The sequence below is a fragment of the Hemibagrus wyckioides genome, linkage group LG01, assembly GCF_019097595.1.
Source record: "Hemibagrus wyckioides isolate EC202008001 linkage group LG01, SWU_Hwy_1.0, whole genome shotgun sequence".
Lineage (NCBI taxonomy): Eukaryota > Metazoa > Chordata > Actinopteri > Siluriformes > Bagridae > Hemibagrus > Hemibagrus wyckioides.
In genome coordinates, this window is record NC_080710.1 from 3,894,018 (window position 1) to 3,912,532 (window position 18,515).

Genomic DNA, 18,515 nt, shown 5'->3' on the forward strand with positions numbered 1-18,515 from the left:
TTGCTTGTTTTTGGCTTTTCATTCCAAACAGTTTAAGGTTTGGAAATGGATAGGAACAGTACTCTTGTAAACCACTTGAGGGTGCTGTCCTCAACTGCATTGGAAATTAAGTTGATTCTGGTATATGGAGAAAAGATCGTGGTTTCTGTATGATTGGTTGGATTTGTATAACAAGGTGTTCTGCTGTGAACCCTAGAAATTGGTACATCTGATGTTTAAGGTCTGTAAAATGTAACTGTCTTAGAAGTCTTGTCTAATACAACAGATATTATAGTACATTATTAGTATAAGGACTTTCACCTGCTTACACACAAAGTTGTTCTTCTCACTTTCATTCCCATGCATCAGCATGTGATTCAGTGTGTCAGTGATCCTTCTCTTTCTTGATCCCAAAACAAAGTCGCTCATCCGGCCCACCTGGATTGCACACAGGTGGTCTTGTCATGACAAATCCTTAAAATGACAAATCACCTACATAAGATTGTCCAACCGTTTCGTTTACCTAATGCTATCCTGGGAAAAGAAGTCACTGTTTTATCCCCCCCCCCCTTTAAGGTGGATGAGACATGTAATTGCAAGGGTGGAAAGGAGGTGGAGTTAACCATGGGTCTTAGAAACACTAAGCACTTATCAACGTTACTTTAGTGCATATTCATATATTTCATTCTACACTGTTCGGAAAGGTTTACTATTTGAAACTATATGAGGTAGACCCTATGAATGTTTTCTTCTTTAGATTTGTCATGTGGTAATCAAGAAGCTTCTCGGAGTTCAGCATTGTCTTCTTGCCATGAGCTGGAAAATGAAGGAATGTGCTTTTGCTCCCAGTGCCAGCATTCCTAATAGAAGAAGATGCAGCTTTTTACAATTTACTAATAAACTTTCCACTATAGCAAGTTCCTCATCTGAGACATATTTATACCCCCCCCCCTTCCAATAACTCTTTTTTAAGGGTCTGTAATGAAAACAGAGGGTTTGCTCAACGTATTTACATCGGTAGCTTTTAGTGGGTTGTTGGAGGTGTTAATTTCATGCTGAAGCTTGTTTGAGTGCCCCCCCCATGCCCTTTTTCTCATGTGTCAGATGTGAGGGATTATGGCTCTGTTTGGAATGTGGCCTAGAGGTGAAAGTCTCCGAGCAGCCACGGACAGATTTGTGTTAGAGCAAGAGAAAAAGATATTGCGAGACTGAACTTGTGGAGGTGTGCAATGTTAGTCCCCAAGCAGTCAGCTACAGAGTTGATTTCATGAAAAATCAGAGGTTTCAATCAGGAACAACTATTTACACAGTCTTGGCCTTTTTTGAATGGGACTTTTGGAGGCGGAGAGGAAGGTGGAGAAGTACGATAGGCCAAGCCCAGAGAGGCAAAGCTAGAAGACAGAAAGCAGGAGAAGCAGAAGAGGGAGGAACATAGACACAGCCTGCGGCACAGGAGGAGGACAGCCGAGTTGGGACTCAGTGAGTGGTGTCACCTGAGCGGCACGGGTGGGCTGGGAAAAAGGAGGAGGAGGTTGGAAGAGCCAGGAATGAGGACAGACCGGTTTCCTGCACTTCTGCAGGACTGTGCAAAGCATAGGTTCTCTATATCAGATTTTGATTCAGCTTCAATCAAGAGACCACCATGGATTAAGGACTTCAACACTGCACCTAGCGTGGGTTGCATACCTGAAAAGGAGTACTGTAATGGAGAGGCTGCAGCAGAATGCCCTGTGGTGGTCCTGCGAAGGTCTGCCCTTGGGGTGCGACACGTTGGCAGCAGCAGGAAGACGGTGAGCATGTATGGCTCCCTGGATGAACCTCAGAAACAACAAATTACGACAGTGGGTCATGAACGCAGGTCACAGAGACCTCACAGTGTCTGCATGCTGGCTGCCTCTCAGTCGAGCAGTGTGCTTGTAACTAATTCCTCTTCAGCTAAAACGGGAAACCGTGACCAGCTTCAACAGCGTAGATGTAGGAGAGCAATTGATGGCCTCAAGCAAGACATGCCTCCTTCTTTTCGGTTACCGCTGTACCCTCAACAGGAGGTCCTACCGCGCCGTCCTCTACAGACAACTGGAAGACCTCGGCCTGTTAGCATGACCGTTTTAGAGCTTAAGGATGCTAGTAGATCACAAGATGAACTGGCTAACCGCACTTCCAGCGATGCTGCAAGCCTTCCTCGGTCTGGTTTTCGATGGAGGCTCTTTGGCCGACAGGCCCAGGATAAAGAGGTGACGGCCATACCAGCACCTTCAGACAACAAACCAGATAGGCCAAAGAAAAGGTTTAGCTCTCTGCGAAGGAGCTTAAGCCTTAGGCTCAAGCGGAATTGTAATCAACCAGAGAACAATGCTGTACGAGAAAGAACGTGGACGGCAAGTGCGAGAGAAGAGGTGATGCGGTCCAACCAGCCATTCTCTTATCTCACTGGCAGGACATTATCTCCTGCTTATGAAGCAGACAATAAGGACCAGAGAGGCAAGCGGTTGATCGAGTTCCAAACCAGAGGGAAAGTCTCGGTTGTCGAGGTCCCCTTAGCCCCACCTAAACTCACCAAGCCCCTCAAACCGACATCTTCAGAGCCGAATTTTTGGCAGCTTATCACTAGTCGCTTCAAGAGGAAAGGCAACAAATCTGAAGCCTGTGCTGAAAGCCAACTACCTGGCAGTGATCCCCCAGCCTGGAATAAAAACCCACAGCCAGTTACCATAGAGACACTAAAGGGCATTGATTTCAGCAAAGGTCAAGGTAAGTTGTGTGTGTGTGTGAAAGCTCTGCAGCCATCCAACCCACTCAGTTCCCATCCTTGAAGAGCAGAAACCTTTCTAATACTGAATGAACCTGAAATATTCAGGAGAAATTAAAGTAAGAGATATTGTTTGGCTTGAGGGGTTAGATGTATTATTCACTACTGTAAGTAGACAAGATTTGCCTAAGCGGGTTTGCATTAAGATTTTCCTAAACTGAAATTATGTAAAAATGTAATGAGGATAAAAAATGCATATCTTCATCGCTGATTAAGGAATATCTCATAGTGAATGGATTGACATCAGGATTAGCTGATAAATGGATAGATAAAGGAAGAATGAATAAGTAATAAGAAAAGTGTTTAAGTCTTAAACTTCAATCAGTTTCTTCTTTTCTAAGTTTACTTGGCATTAGTACAGAAATTCTCAAAGCCCTAGTGATGGTCCATCACAATATTTTTATCCACAGTGAGCTGTTAGCTGAACTAAAATATAAAAATCTGGGAAAGTTATGGAAATATTAGAGTGTAGAAGGTTTCGTTATGCCTTTTACATTGCAGAGATGAGATAAGTATCATTTTTAAGCTTTGTTAGCTTTGAGACAATGTTTACACATTATGTATGCACTTGTTTCTATTTTACCTTCATAACCAAGCAGAGATTTGCTATTTATGAGCATGAATGTGAAATTTTAACAGTTTGGATATTATTTATAAATTATTATTTGGATAAAAGCAGGGCTGCATTCCAGGCTAAATTACGTGTTTTTTTTTTTCATCTTTGTGAAAACAGCTAGATTTTCATCCTATGTAGAAGGTGTGTGGTGTGTTCTAGGCAGCAGGCCGTGAAACGTGTGTGTTATCAACATGAGTCACGTTGCTGTGAATACATTCCAAAATACACACGCAGTGGCAGACAAAAACATATTCTGTCTCCTAAAAATACACTACGTTTATATCGACTCTATGTCTCACCTGGAAAAGGCATGTTGAATCAGTGAAGCTATGCTAAGATAAGAGTGTAAACATTACTGAGATCCTTGAGTCTTGTTTAACCGGTTGTGCTTCAAACACCTCAGAAATGACCGTCTTTTTGCAACATTATAATTCCTTTAGCTTGAATCCCATTCGGTCCTAGCACTTATTATACAACACTGTCAAGCCACAATGCCTGCTTTGTGATTTTATTTTGCCTGTCATCACTATAGAGACAGTCCTGACTCTTGAGATTTTGCCCCGGCTTGAGAATGTACCAAGCAGGCAATCATCGCTAAGCTAAGGTGTGTTCACTTTGAAGGCTGAGCCCCATGCGCTTGTCCTGACCTGCCTGCTGATTGACAAGAAGCCTGTTAATGGATTTGGAGAAGTCTCTGGCGAAGTGCAGAGGTCTCAAGTTCTTGTCTGGGGGAAAAAAAAAAAAAAAGAGTTGTTGGGAGGAGTCTACCAAAGACTGAGAGTTTGAACGTCTTCATAATACCTAGTTGTTTCATTCTCGAATTCTGATTGGTTGCAAGGTGCTGAATCATTTTCTTTAAAAACAGCTCTGACAGTAGTTTAATTCACGCATACGCTAATATAATAATATGCTGCTGTTTCTAGAGTACCCAGGGACTTCTTATGGCAGATGCTACGTTAAAAAAAGTTTTCTCTAAGGTGACATTTAGTCTTTATGGAAGACATCTCTGGTGTCAATGCTTTGTAACAGAGTTTTCCAATTAAAGGTGGATAAAAAGTTGTTACTTCAGGTTGGAAACAATAACACCAATCCTCACACCACAAAGTCGTTGATTATTTTCCTGTAGCAACACAGGAATTTCATTCCTTACTTATTCAACAAAGTGGCTGAGGAACGCAGTAGTTTGGAGTGTACGACCTACTTGTTTGCTAGAAAGATGCATGGTTATGTAATAATTTCTTGCAAGACTTCAAGGTTCATCTTTTAAGATAACAGTACAAGGGTTTTGCAGTATTTCATAACTCGTCGACACTAAATGCTGCACTTCCATTACTTGCTTGAAAGTCTTTAATAATGTATGTCTGCTTTATGGCCATTAAATCTTTCACTGATATACTCGAGACCAGAGGTGGGTGGTAATAAAGTACAAAATTAAAGTAGAAAAAAATGTTGCTTGAGTCTTACTACAGTCAAAAAGTCACTGTTTCCTGCTCACTGAATTCTAAAGCTGACTGATTACATCTATAACCTACACGTTTATGGGTTTCATTTAGATTTTTTTTTTTTCATTAGATAGTTTTATGCAGTTGACAATGGGCCAATTTTCTAACAAATCTAGGAAAAATAAAAGAAGATCAGAGCAGCAGATTAAACATTGATTTGTGCTGTTCTACATATCACCCCATGATTATCTGTTTGTAGGCAGATCTTAGATAGAAGAAGATAAGGGCCTGGAGAGGCTCCAGAGTAAAGTAACCTTGAAATGTAGAAGTATTGCTGATGATTCAGCCATTCTCCATTTCTAACCATGTACTGCACAAAAGCCTTTGATTCTTGATTTTAAAATAAAACTGTTAATCACTACAAATATGTCCTACTGAATTCAATTAGCATTGTGACTGCTAGCTAATACCATACAAGTTAATTGGTGGTGTTGAAGATATTACTATGCTACTTGGGGATTCCAAGGGACATACACTATATTGCCAAAAGTTTTGGGACATCAACCTTAACATGCACATGAATGTAATATGGAGTTGCCCCACCCTTTGCAGCTATAACAGCTTTAACTCTTCTGGGAAGGCTTCCCACAAGGTTTAGGAGCGTGTTTATGGAACTTTTTGACCATTCCTCTAGAAGCGCATTTGTCAGGTCAGGCAGTAAAAGCCTGGCTTGCAGTCTCTCCGCTCTAATTTAACCCAGAGGTGTTCTATGGGGTTAAGGTTAGGACTCTGTGCAGGCCAGTAAAGTTCCTCCACACCAAACTCAGTCATCCATGTCTTTATGGACCTTGCTTTGTGCACTGGTGCACAGCAATGTTGGAACTGGAAGGGGGGTCATCCCCAAACTGTTTCAATAAAGTTGGGACCATGAAATTGTCCAAAATGTCTTGGTATGCTGAGGCATTAAGAGTTCCTTTCACTGGAACTAAAGGGCCAAGCCCAACCCCTGATTTCAATGATTTGGAGGGAGTGTCCCAAAACTTTTGGCAATATAGTGTAGCTACCATAAAGTAGCTTTAATTAACTTAGTTTGCGCACATCCTTCAGTTTTGTTGTGTCCACGAAACGATACATGCTTTAAGGACATCTCTTTAGTTTTGAGCCACTTGAGCCACCTTTGGTTCATACTTGTTCAGCCAACAGAAGCTTAAATCCTCTGATTCATTTTTCACAAACCTTAGCGCCCACACTCAAAGCACTTTGAATGATTGACATCCAAATTGTATCATAAGACTGGGTGAGATTGAAGGTGGCGTTCTCTGCGGTTTGTCATGCTCATGACTTTGGTCTTACTTTGGTTATTTTTCTCAGTGGTTGATATTCTTTCAGTTGACCCCTGAACATGAGGCTATTGTTCCATGTTTCCAGTCATCTCAAGATATCAAGTGGTAGGCACCACCCAAAGTAAGAACATTATCGTAGGTGCTCTGCCTTTCCCTTGACAGATGAGGCATGCTTTGTTTACCATTGCTGGTTAGCACGTCACATTCTGGTGAAAAAAAAACAGGAGAAGGCAAGCCTCTTGTTCTTGAGAATAAAAGAACGATGGCACTCTGACAAAGTGCAGTGATTATATATAGTTGCCTTGACCTACGGTTGACTGTGGCATCATGAATAATACTAGCTGAGTCACTTCTACAGAGCTTCTCGGTTTAAAAGAGAGAATATTGGGTGACAGTCGACACATAACCTGAGGCAAGAACACGGGTGACATCTTGGAGATCACACTATTGGAGCAACAACTTCAAGGCTAATACTGTCTCCGCTTTGCAAATGTCTAATACAAAGCATTTTATTTCTTGATTTGATTTAATCCTTTAATAATAAAGCAAGCTTATGTCAAAATGGAGTAACTGAAGTTTGGGGGAAAGACCACATCTGAAGCTTCACCACCTTCTCTTTTCCATTAGTGACGAAGTTTCTGAACCCACCACCACCTCCACACCATATTGAACCAGTCCAACTCTAGTCTTCAGTGGTGGACATCGATATCTAGCACAAAGCTGAAGCTAGTAAGGGGCATGATAAGCAAATGGTGGGTGTGACTGTCTAGTGCAAAGGAGAAGGTAGTGCTGGGCGTGGTTAACCAGAGCAATGCAGAAACCACCTAGAATTCTACTCATCTTCATATTGTTGAGCTGAGTGTGTGTGTCTGCACTTGCAAACCTTTACCATGGGGATTTCCAACGAAAAAAACTCTTTGAACATGTTTTCATTTTGGTATGCTCGATATCTTGTTTTGAACAAGCCCTTAGATCTCATGTGATTATTCTGGTCCGCCCATCTATATATCTTCTACCAGTGTTGCCAGCTTTGGCAAGCTGGAAACGAAAAATTAAGTCAAGACTGGAACGTAGAATTTACCAATGTAAATTCCATCTTTCTTTGCTCATGATCTCATATTCCCTATTTCTGAAGTTCTCTGAAGTTCTTTGTGATTTATTCAAGACTAGAAATCTTGATAACAGTTGAACCAATATATCATTACCTCTCCTCGAATCAGGGTGAAGGCTGGTTGAGCCTAAGTGTGTGTGTGTGTGTGTGTATTTGATAAGTGCTTGTAGAATCATGACATGGCTCTGATTCAGCATGGACTCATTGTTAAATCCGCAGTGATGTAACCACTGAACAAAAGATACCAAGGTGGAGCTAAACTCATGGTGGTGATAGACGCCAGTGACGTTTTATCCACGTTAACACGCTGCTTGTTTTCCTCATTGAGTTCCCATTAAGCACTTTGCTTCAGATTCAGCTTGGGATTAAATATTAACCATGTGTGCTAAAGGTAGACTGGAATTTCTTGGTCTTGCACCAAAGACAAGCTTTTCCTGCATATTTATGTCTAGATGAAGGAAGAATGTCTGGAGATAAAAGAAAATGAAAGGCTGTATCGAGATGAGGCTGGTTAGGGTCAATCTCCTAAAGTTCTGGTTTATTGTATAGTTATTCATCTAAATGCACATTATTTAGTAACCTCTATGAATCTTCAGGTCATCTAGTACAAGAATCTGGATGGTTGAAGATTTTTTTTTTCCTCTTTTTTTCCCCAATTTGTCCGAGTCTAAGCCCACTGTAGGGTCAGATTCCTGTTCTTGGTTGACAGAACTGGAACCTGATGTGGTCTTCTACTGTGATGGTTTGTCTCCTCATCACGGTTGTCCAGCCAACTTAAACCAGTCTGTTTATTCTCCTCTGACTTATCAAGAAGGGGTTTTCTTTTTTATACACCATTCTGTATAAATTGTAGAGATAGTTATTCATGAAAATCCCCATAGATAAGAGGTTTCTGAAAATCTCAACATCTATACCAAGGACATCAGCTGAAGTTTTCAGCCTGTATTTGCACGTTTCTTTTTCTATATATAGCTCTCTTTCCTGCCATGTGATTGGCTGATTGGTTAAGTGAATGAATTACACAGTGGTGCAGGTGTCCTGGCTATATACACTATATGTCTGCCGTTAAATGCACATAAATGTTATATGGAGTTGGCTCGCCTTTGCAGTTATAACAGCTTCAACTCTTCTGGTAAGGCTTTCCACAAGGTTTGGGAGTGTGTTTTTTGAGCATTTCTCTGAGAAGCGCATTTGTGAGGTCAGGCACTGATGTTGGACGAGAAGGTCTGGCTTGCAGTCTCCACTCTAATTCATCCCAAAGGTGTTCTATGGGGTTGAGGTGCAGTTCCTTCACACCAAACTGTCTTTATGGACCTTGCTTTGTGCACTGGTGTGCAGTCATGTTGGAACACCAAGGGGTCATCCCCAAACTGTTCCCACAAAGTTCAGAGCATGAAATTGCCCAAAATGTCTTGGTATGAAGCTGAAGCATCAAAAGTTCCTTTCACTGGAACTAAGGGGCCGAGTCCAACCCCTGCTTTGGAGGGGTGTCCCAAAACTTTTGGCAATCTAGTGTATTTTGACGACATTTTCAAGAGTCTTTTTTTTTTTAATGGTTGTGTGATGCGTGTTGAGTCATCTTCACTTGGTGCTTACCTCAGATAACCTGGAGCTCAGTGTTTTCCCTTAAATGCGTTTGGAATGTGCTAATCACCTAGCTCATGATATGACAGCCCCGGGTTGCTTACGGTTACGATTTAATAAAGTTTTGGAGAAAAATTTACCAATGGTATGTTTCATAGCAGAACAAAGTTTAGAACTAAAATGAAAGAAAAAAAAAAAAGATTCAGTACATCCATTCAGGCTGTAATTATTATTAAAACCTTTTTTTTTTTTTTAAAGGTGTCAGGATAACCTGTGGTGTCTTAGACAAGTGGTGTTATTGTGATGATGCTTAGCCTCGCTTCTAAGAACTGTAATTGAGACAGTGTTTAGCACTTACGTGAGGTTAACAATGCTAGCTAAGAGGCTATCAACCTCTTAGGCTGTACTTTTGTGAAGCATTATGTGGTGAAAATAAAGAGGGCAGATTAAATATGAATCACTGTTTTTGTTGTCCTCTTTTGTGAGTTGAAGCAATATAAAGTAGAAAGTCTTTTGCTGCCAGTATTTCTAGAATGGATGCAATGTGAGGCTAGCATGAGCAGCGCTAACATGACAAAAACAATATCTTCTCATTTGATTTATTAGCTTTGACCTAATCATGGGTTGGTGCAATATTTTTGGATTGGGTTACACTAAATTTCCACATCACCCACATCTACTTATGTGTTTTTTTTTTTTTTTTAAACAGTGTATTTATCCATTTAGCATGAAGCACCTCTCTTCAGCAGCATGGGTAGGCTGCAATCAGAGCGACAGTCGTGGCTGATTCAGCCTCTTGTCACATCACTAGAGGAGCCATAATGGAAATAACATTACAGAGAAGATTAGGAAAAACAAACCGGTGGCAATTACCACGAGTGCTATGAAGCGCTGTGTGTAGGCTGCTGTTGTAGAAAAGCTCCTGTATATATGTGTGTGTGTGTGTGTGTGTGTGTGTGTATGTGTGTGTGTGTGGGCCATGTGGCTTTCCCACCTGCTCCATGGAGACACACTGTCTGAACCCTCTACCGGAACAGTGATGTTTTCTCTAAACATTTTATCTCTTTCTCTTTTTTTTTGAGGGATCAGTTTACAGAAGCATTTGCACATAGTTTAGAGTAGCTGTGATGCTGCATAGAGACTATAGGAAAGTCAGGGTGAGGGCTGGACATGTTTGGACTCATCGCTCTACTGCTTTTCGTTTTTATTTCTTAAAATTTCTGTCCTTAAACCTTGTGTTCTGCCTCTTAACCTATTGCAGATGTCTCAGACGAGGAGAGTTGTGAGAGGAATTTACGATAAAAACACTGGCTAGCTATTTTGTTACTTACTTTTTAACAACTTTGCTGTTGGATAGGATCGAGTCTCTCATCTATATTCTGTGTCATGCTCCGTTTTCTGTCTCCCAAGTGTGATCGTTGAATGCGCCATAATTGAAAAGAATCTTTGAAGGAAACCTAGTGGGAAAGCTCAGTTTGATTTGTGTTTAATCGTCCAATCGTCTCATCTTCTCATACAGCTGAAGATGTTCATAAGGGATATGAGCTCCTTAAAAACACTGAGTGCATTTTTTATTTATTTTTTTTAGGTAGAAAAAGACAGATGCAAAACATTTTTGTCTAAAACGCAGTGTGATGAAGAACAAATACCTTCTTACGTTTTTTAAAAAATGATTTACTAATAATTTATTAATAACTCAACAATAATGGAAACAATACTATGGCATCAATGGAAAAAAAAAATATATATATATATATATAAATAAGTATTTTGTTCATGACACTGTTTAAAACAAACACCTATTTATTTATTTAATATTTATTTATTGAGTTTATTTAATATTTTTTATTTATTTATGTATAGCTGCTGTAGAATTTATTTGATTTTTTAATTTTTTTAAATATTTATTTGTTTTGTTTGTATCAAATTTTTTTTCCATATGTAGCAGTGTGATACTGTGCTGCAAAAAAAAAAAAAAATACTGTGCTGTTAGATGATATGTACTTTTGCTTTTCATTGTTATCGTCGTTATTATATTATTTATCTTGTAAATGTATTCATTTGTCTTCATGCAGCATTTGACACACGCTAGTCGAAGTATTAAAGATTTGTAAAGTTTGTATATTGAGAAATAACTCTGATTTCTTTTTTTTTTGTTTTCCACAGACTCCTTTGTGAACAGTCAGGAGTGGACATTGAGTAGATCAGTTCCAGAGCTGAAAGTGGTGAGTTTATGCACAAGTGCGATTTTAAGTACGATGATTTAAGTGTTTTAAACAGATCATAAATTCATCAATGAGACACATCTGGTTGCTGTTGGGGGAAAAAAAATCGATTCTGAAATCTGAAGTAATGAATGTTAAAAGTCAAGCTCTGGAGAATCTTTCCGTTCCTTTGAGGGTGTGATGAGTTGATTCTCCGTAGGTTAGTATTAGGATGTGGGATGAACAAGAGGATTTGTAGATGAAATTACTTTCAGCTTCGACGCTGACGCTCGTAGCGCACGGCTGGTGCTGAGGCGCAGCAGGGCAGATGTGCCGCTGACGCTGAGTGGCACTTTCAGGTTTCACAGTTGACAGTCTCTGAAAGCCATTCGTCTGCGTCAGTCATTAGAGCGCTTCAAGATTTTCTCTCGCACGTGAAATTGTCAGGGTTCAAATTTAGCAGGTTGTGAAAAAAAATTTGAATCAGAACGCCGTAGGGTGTTAATGTTTCTCTTCAGCAGAAGGTGCCAATATTTATGGTTTAGTAGAAGAACCATTGACTTCTTAAGCAATGCATGTGATACATGAAGCATCTCTCCTGAGACAAAACGACAGATTTTTGGCGTTGTTAACCAAAACGGCCAAAACTTGAACAAAGAAATGCTAATTCACTGAAGGGGAAAGGAGCCAATAGGAATGAAGGCGGGGCTGTGGGCTGGAGGGAGGCGGTGCTTATTATTCAGTAGATCCTGACTATTTGTTCCTTGCTGTTTTATTGCTAGAAATAAAAAAAAAAAAAAGGTTACTTTCTAGAATTTACTTCAAGGCATCAATCATATCCTATATACCCGTCTCCTTTCTCAGAGCAGCCTTGCACTAAGATGAAATGCTCTTAAAAAAAAAAGAAGCCATGCTGAGAAAACATTTAAATCAATCAGCTCTGAAGCAATCTTCTTTAGCATTCGACGCCTTGAGGTTCGGCTCACCCAATCAGGAGGGCGTTTGTGCTGCGATCGCTGTGAAGGATCGCAGCTCCTTAAGCCTCGTTAAGACCTGAGCGGCGTTCTCATCCTCATAATTAAGCTCGAACTCGGATTAATCACCCACTTGCGGCCCGGAGAGAAGATGGGATGTGTTCTCTTTGTTCTTTCAAGACGTCCTCCGCTTTATTCTTAAAAGGATCCCGAGGCGGATCGTGTTTAGGCTTTTTACAAGCAGCCATGTATAGAGATACACACTCAGTCCTAAGATTGAGCTCCCACTCTGACTTGATGTCAGTTTTTCCAAGAACCATACCTCGTGAAAACGATGAATAAAAGCACCAGTAAATGAGCAGATTTTTAGCATGTTAGCAAAACCGGTCACTCCATGTTTGTGTGTCTATACATGAACACAGTTCCATACAAGGTAACAAAGAATTCTCTTCATCTCCTCATTAAGAAAAAATTGCCGGTTGTCGAATTTCAAGCTTTCTGAGAAGACAAATCATGTCCTGTTCACACAGAGAGACTGTTCAAAAGAACGTACCCAAAGCTCCATCCGGTGACAAGTTCACCTGAAGTTCAGCCTTCATGAGGATTAGTACTGTCTTCATTAGGCACTGCAGAATAATAAGGAACTGTGGAGCTCTCTCTATACGACAAGCATCTTACTTTTCCTTCAGCTAGCCAGCTCATTTTTTACACCTGTCTTAGCGACACTGATTTATCGTGTTTGGAGATTAATGTCATGAGTGACTTTAGCGCCTTATCACGCTAGAGATGTACTCTCCTTTCTGCAATGACAAGCCACGGAGCTTTAAAGGGACGTTAATGAGTGTGTATATACATATTCTTTTCCTCAGCCACATAGTAAATTTGTTTATCTTTTTTTTTTTTTTTTTTTTATCATTTTCTGTATGTAAAAATTAATAAATTCATCTTTTAAAAAAGAGATTTGGACAGAATTATTATTCAAAATGAATCAAGATTAGGTTTTGTCTGGCCATGTTATTTCGGTATAACTGAGAAAAGTTTGGTGTACTGCATAAAGACAGAATAATTTACCTCAGTAGTTGGTCAGTACATACAGTGTGTAGCGCTAATGTTGCTCCAGAGGAAGCCCAGGTCACTTTTTTTTGCCATCTGTGGTCCTCTTTCAGAGCTAAAAACAACAAATTCACAATTCTATAACAGGTGTGAAATATCATAGCTATATATTCTAATTTAAAGTCTAATCACTTTACACAAGCAGGCTCTAGCATGTAAGCTAGCTGACAGGGTTAGCATTTTAGCTAGGCTGCTGCTTTTTTTCCACTCACATTTCTCACTCAGCTGCTTCAAAACATGACGGACAAAACACTAAAATAGACATATTTTCTTTTTATTCTCATTTATGTCAATGTTTATCTTTCATTATCAGCTCTCATGAGTCTTTAAGCTATAATCTCTCTCCACTGTCTGCTACTTAACATCGTTAGCATACAGCTCTGTGAAGGTGGTTTACAAACCAAAAAACAATGCCTTACCTGGATAGTCTTAAGTGTCCACTTGACATGGTCATTAAAACTGTTCACTAATTCACTTCTCCAACGATAAATGAATCCGTTATACATTTTTACATCAAGGTTTTTCCTCCACTGTCTTTTTCTTTCTGAGGAGATTAAGCTGAGGAGGGAGTGAAGAGGCACTGGGGTGTGTTTGTAAAGAAAATAAACACAAACAAGCACTGGGAGACATTATACAGAGATTTTTTTTTTTTAAACAGTTTCTCAGAGGCTGAGGGTTTAACCGTCATTATTTATGCCGTTCTATATATTTTCCAATGTTCTTACTGAAAATTGTTCTTTGTTTTCAATGAGCTGTTATTGTTCCATTTGAATGCACTGCTCTTCTTTTCCCCCCTTGAGTCATGACATATTGTGTATTGTGTCGCAGGGCATTGTGGGTAACCTGTCCAGCGGGAAGTCGGCCCTGGTGCACCGGTACCTGACAGGAACATATGTCCAGGAGGAGTCTCCGGAGGGTGAGTGGACATGACTGGAGCAGTGAACTGCTGTATGTGATTTGTTTTTGGGGTCAGTGCAACCCGCTGTGCGACCCTGCTGCTTTGTGTGTGTGTGTTTGTGTGTGTTTGTGTGTGAGTGATTATTATGGGCTGTTTTTTTTTTCCCTGAGAGAACGCTGACTGTGGAAAAGAGGTGTAGTTAAATCTCCCATGGGGTTTGAGATGACGTCCACACAGTGATTCATTTTAGACATTTTCTTGCCTCGACCTGAAACGTCTTCCTGATTCCATCACCGGAAAATAGTTTAACTGACAGAATTAAACTTATCTCATGAACGTAGCTGTGATGGGTTTTTTTGTTTGTTTTACCAAATAAAACACTGGTGAATTGCTTTGATTTAAGAGGAATAAAACATGACAGCAATGCTGCTTCATTACATCACTTGGAGCGTTGACTGGAGTCATTGCTATAGAACTATAGAACTATAAACTTACTATAGAAACTAATGTATTAACACAAGTGTTCAAGGTGGTGCACTTCTAGAAAATCAGTCAATCCCTCCTGAACCATCAGAACTGAAAGGTTGATGAAGGAGCCACTGTAAGGAACGTGAAACTTTTTCACAGACATTTTTCTGACATAACATGTAGCCCAAAAACATTAAAAGAGTGTCATTAAAAAAGTACGAATCATTTACATCAATCATTTGTTTTACAAAATAAAATGTAAACAAAATGTCACGTATACGCCACCTCATTCTTTGAGAGCTCTGAGACTAGAGACTCATTCCATAAATGTAGAAAAAAGCTATCATTCATTTGTCTTTATTAAATAACAATTTTTCAATTAATTTGTTGAGTATTAAATTTATATAGTTTAAATCGTTTAACTGTGACTGGTTGCTACAGAAACAAAAACGTATTAAGGTGATTTTTCCCAGATGATGTGTCATAGGTGATGGTATTTAAAATGAATTAGTACTTTCTGACCAATCAGAATTGAGAGAAACTAAATAAGAAAAAGAAAATGTGTACGTGAAAACTTCACGGATATAGCTGTAAGCTGTAAAAATGTGAAGAGGTTTTTTACTGAATAAAAAATTGGTAAATATCTACGAAATAAGAGGAATAAAACATCACTTCATTATACCATCTCATATTAGATTTATTTATTCATTCATTTATTTATTTAATTATTTGTATTTTATTTTATTTTTTATATACACACACACACACACATATATATATATATATATATATATATATATATATATATATATATATATATATATATATATATATATATAATATGTATAAAATGTTTATTCATTTCTTTTATTTATTTATTTATTTTTCAATAAAAGCACACCCCCAACCTTACATTCTTTATTACATACTTGTTTCACTTAAGGCAATGCCTCTAAAGATTTTTATTTTTTTTATTTTTTGATTGTGTGTGTGTGTGTGTGTGTGTGTGTGTGTGCGCGCGTGTGTGTGTGCGCGTGTGTACGTACACCCAGATGATTTATGATTCAGGACTGACTCATGGAAATGTTTAGCGGTGCTTCATGTATTTTCAGTTTTGGGTCGCTTCAGGATGTAACAGCTTATAATATTAATAATCACATAAAGATTTTTTTCTTCCTCAAATTCGAGGACTCAGAACTCCTCCATCTTCCTGACGACTTCTATTGCATGAAACGGGTCGAATCGACCGAGCGGCTGTAGCGTAGCGTGTTGCTGTCGTTCTGACGTTCCTGTGGATTTGCTGCTGCGGTGTTACGATTTGCCGGCTGCGGTGTTGCTATAGCAACAGAGGGTCAGGAGAGGAGATTGTGGGCTGCTGTTTTGCTGTGTCAAGGTCTGAACTGCGTTTTTTATGAGTGAAAGGTGGATTTTTTTTAAGCAAACAAAAAAGTCTAGCTTGATCCGTTTTATTAATTATCATATCGCTTACATTTACATGTAGAATTTGTAGAACCTCTACTTTTTTCTTTTTTTTTTTAATAAGGCAGGGCTGAGTGAATGAGAACAGACTTGCCTTTTTTCTGACATGTCAGGATTCGCCCTCTCAGCTACATGATAATTATGTGCCGGTGTTATTAAGACTCTCTGTGCATTGCGACCGCAATTACAAGACAAAAGAGAAGTGTTTTTGGAAATCATCGTTCATCAGATCGTTTCGATGATGATTTCCGCCGTGATGCTTTTCTGTTTAGCGCAGTTGTAAAAGAGTCATTAAAACACATTGATGGTTGATGAAACCTGCAGCTTAGCTTGTGTGAGAATTTCAGTGCGTTTCAATGACTCACTAAACAGAATAGCATCTCGACGTGTTGAACTCTGAGGTGATTTCACGTAAATAAACATCGTCTTGACCCTATATTTCGCCGCAACTTCTAGAAATTCCATTTTTCCATCAGATTGTATTTGTTCTATTTGGATCTGAGCTCGGACACGAGGGAAAGAACCTGATTACAGAAACACGAATGTAATTTAAAAGCTCGCTGTTCTCTCGCAGCGCTTCCTGATGGAGGCTCTCACCCCAATTTTCATTTTCATGTCCATGTAGAATAGCAGTAATCTGCTTATTTGGCTTTTCTTTCCCTTCCATGCCTTCAGGTGCGGTGGAAAAATAGCAAATTGTTAACCGGAATAAAGGGATGAAGGCTGATGAAAGCGCTCCTGAATAAATGATCACGTCGAGTTTGCCATCTGCTTGCCTTCTTGTGGAAAAAATTGCCGAGCAACAGTTGATGAAATTATTTCATTCTATACCATAAGCGTGTTTTTTGTGGCTCTAGTCTTTCAGTACACCATGTGATACAATTACAAATGTAGCCCCGCCCATCATAACCCTGCCTGTCATAACCCTGCTCATCGTAACCCCACCCAATCGTTCTATCACAAATGGTTGCCTGGTCAGGTTGCTCAGGACAAACAAATGAAGTAGAAGTAGAACTCAACATGAAGTAGATTTGACAAAACATTCTTTCACAAAATAAATGTTTATTCGATATGTAGCTACACACAATAAACCATCATGCATTCCTAATCCCACCCCCTGCTGCTGTAATACACACATTAACCAGCTATTTTTATTTGTTTACTATTATTTTCGATTATTTGTTATTTTTCTTTGTCACTATAGTTTATTTTTTGTTACTATAGAAACAATACTAGTAACCTGAGGTGGTGTTATAAGAAAACTTATGAAAACCTTCTGACCAATCAGAATCAAGAGAAAGTAAAGAAAGGAGGCTTTACCGCCACAAAACCATCATCAACCATTCTTGCTAGCTCAATAGTTGCCTGCTAGTCATCTAAAGTATCGAGAGAAGATAAAGATGCTAGCTACATCGGATGTGAAGATGGAGTGCCGCAGTTTATGGCAATAATTGTTTTTGTTTGTTTCTTAGCTATCATTTTGTAGCATTGTCAATTAGATACCCAGACTTTTCCTTCTTGCCGTTCTGCATGGTTTCACGAACTCAACACTTACCTTGCTAGCTTTCTCATCAAGCTTTTATATGTTTTTGGTTTTGTTTTATTGTATGACATGACCAAAACACTCCTGACTGGACAAATTGCTAACTCTTTGTCACAGGAGGAAGGTTTAAAAAGGAGATCGTGGTGGACGGACAGAGTTATCTGCTGCTAATCCGAGACGAAGGAGGACCCCCTGAGCTTCAGGTATGATTACGATACAACCACGTTATAATTCTCGTACTTAATCTTTATAATGAATATTTGATATTCATTGGCGTTTGCTGCATTACCCACATTGCCGTTCAGCTACCTTTTAGAGTTGTCCTTTAAACATCAGTGTTTCTCTCGGTGAAATGTCTCAGCAGCTGGTAAATTTTGTGTAAAAAAAAAAAAAAAAAGGACCCATTTATGAGCCCCTTGATGGAGCGTTCATTATAAGGAACGCCATTATCAGCCTTCTAATGCAGTCGGTCGCTAATTGCTTTCGGCACTAAATGCACACGAATGATTGAAAGATGTGCAGTGAAAGTGTAGAGAATTAAAATGACCTCTGGGAGATTACGGGGAAGTGCGCTTACCCGGGCCTCATTTGGATTCGGCAGCAGCTCTGAGAACGAGGCGAGAGAGTTGCCCTCCAAAAGGAATGATGGATATGTTATGCGCTCACCCCTGCCGTCTTTTGGGGCATGTATCGGTCTGGTCCCTGTTTTCCTGTTTCAAAATGATACACAGCCTGCGACGGCTCGTCTTAATTACACGCGCTGGAGGCTCGCAGCGGAACAGCGGGAGAGGAGACGCTGATGGAAACTCTTCCTGGGAGCGAGCTTCCTGCTGGAATAGTGGGAGTGCTTCAGCTTCTGTTACCTCCATTAGCTGTTGCTCAAATAGGATAGCATTATGGTAATGAATAATTAGCTGTTCTTCTGGCATGCTCGAGTTATGGTAATAAATGT

The 18,515-nt window shown here is 39.5% G+C and overlaps 1 protein-coding gene across 4 annotated transcripts in view; it reads left to right on the forward strand.

Moving 5' to 3' along the window:
• Positions 1-18,515, forward strand: part of agap3 (ArfGAP with GTPase domain, ankyrin repeat and PH domain 3) — a 136,013-nt gene that overhangs the window by 50,362 nt on the left and 67,136 nt on the right. For 2 of the 4 annotated variants that reach the window (XM_058392460.1, XM_058392466.1), the window contains exons 2-4: positions 11,051-11,109; positions 14,004-14,091; positions 17,681-17,766. In XM_058392460.1, coding sequence (XP_058248443.1) covers positions 11,051-11,109; positions 14,004-14,091; positions 17,681-17,766 — 233 coding nt within the window. Of the gene's footprint in view, positions 1-1,236; positions 2,731-11,050; positions 11,110-14,003; positions 14,092-17,680; positions 17,767-18,515 lie in introns of those variants that run through there. The other 2 variants (XM_058392453.1, XM_058392445.1) reach the window with 2 other exon arrangements.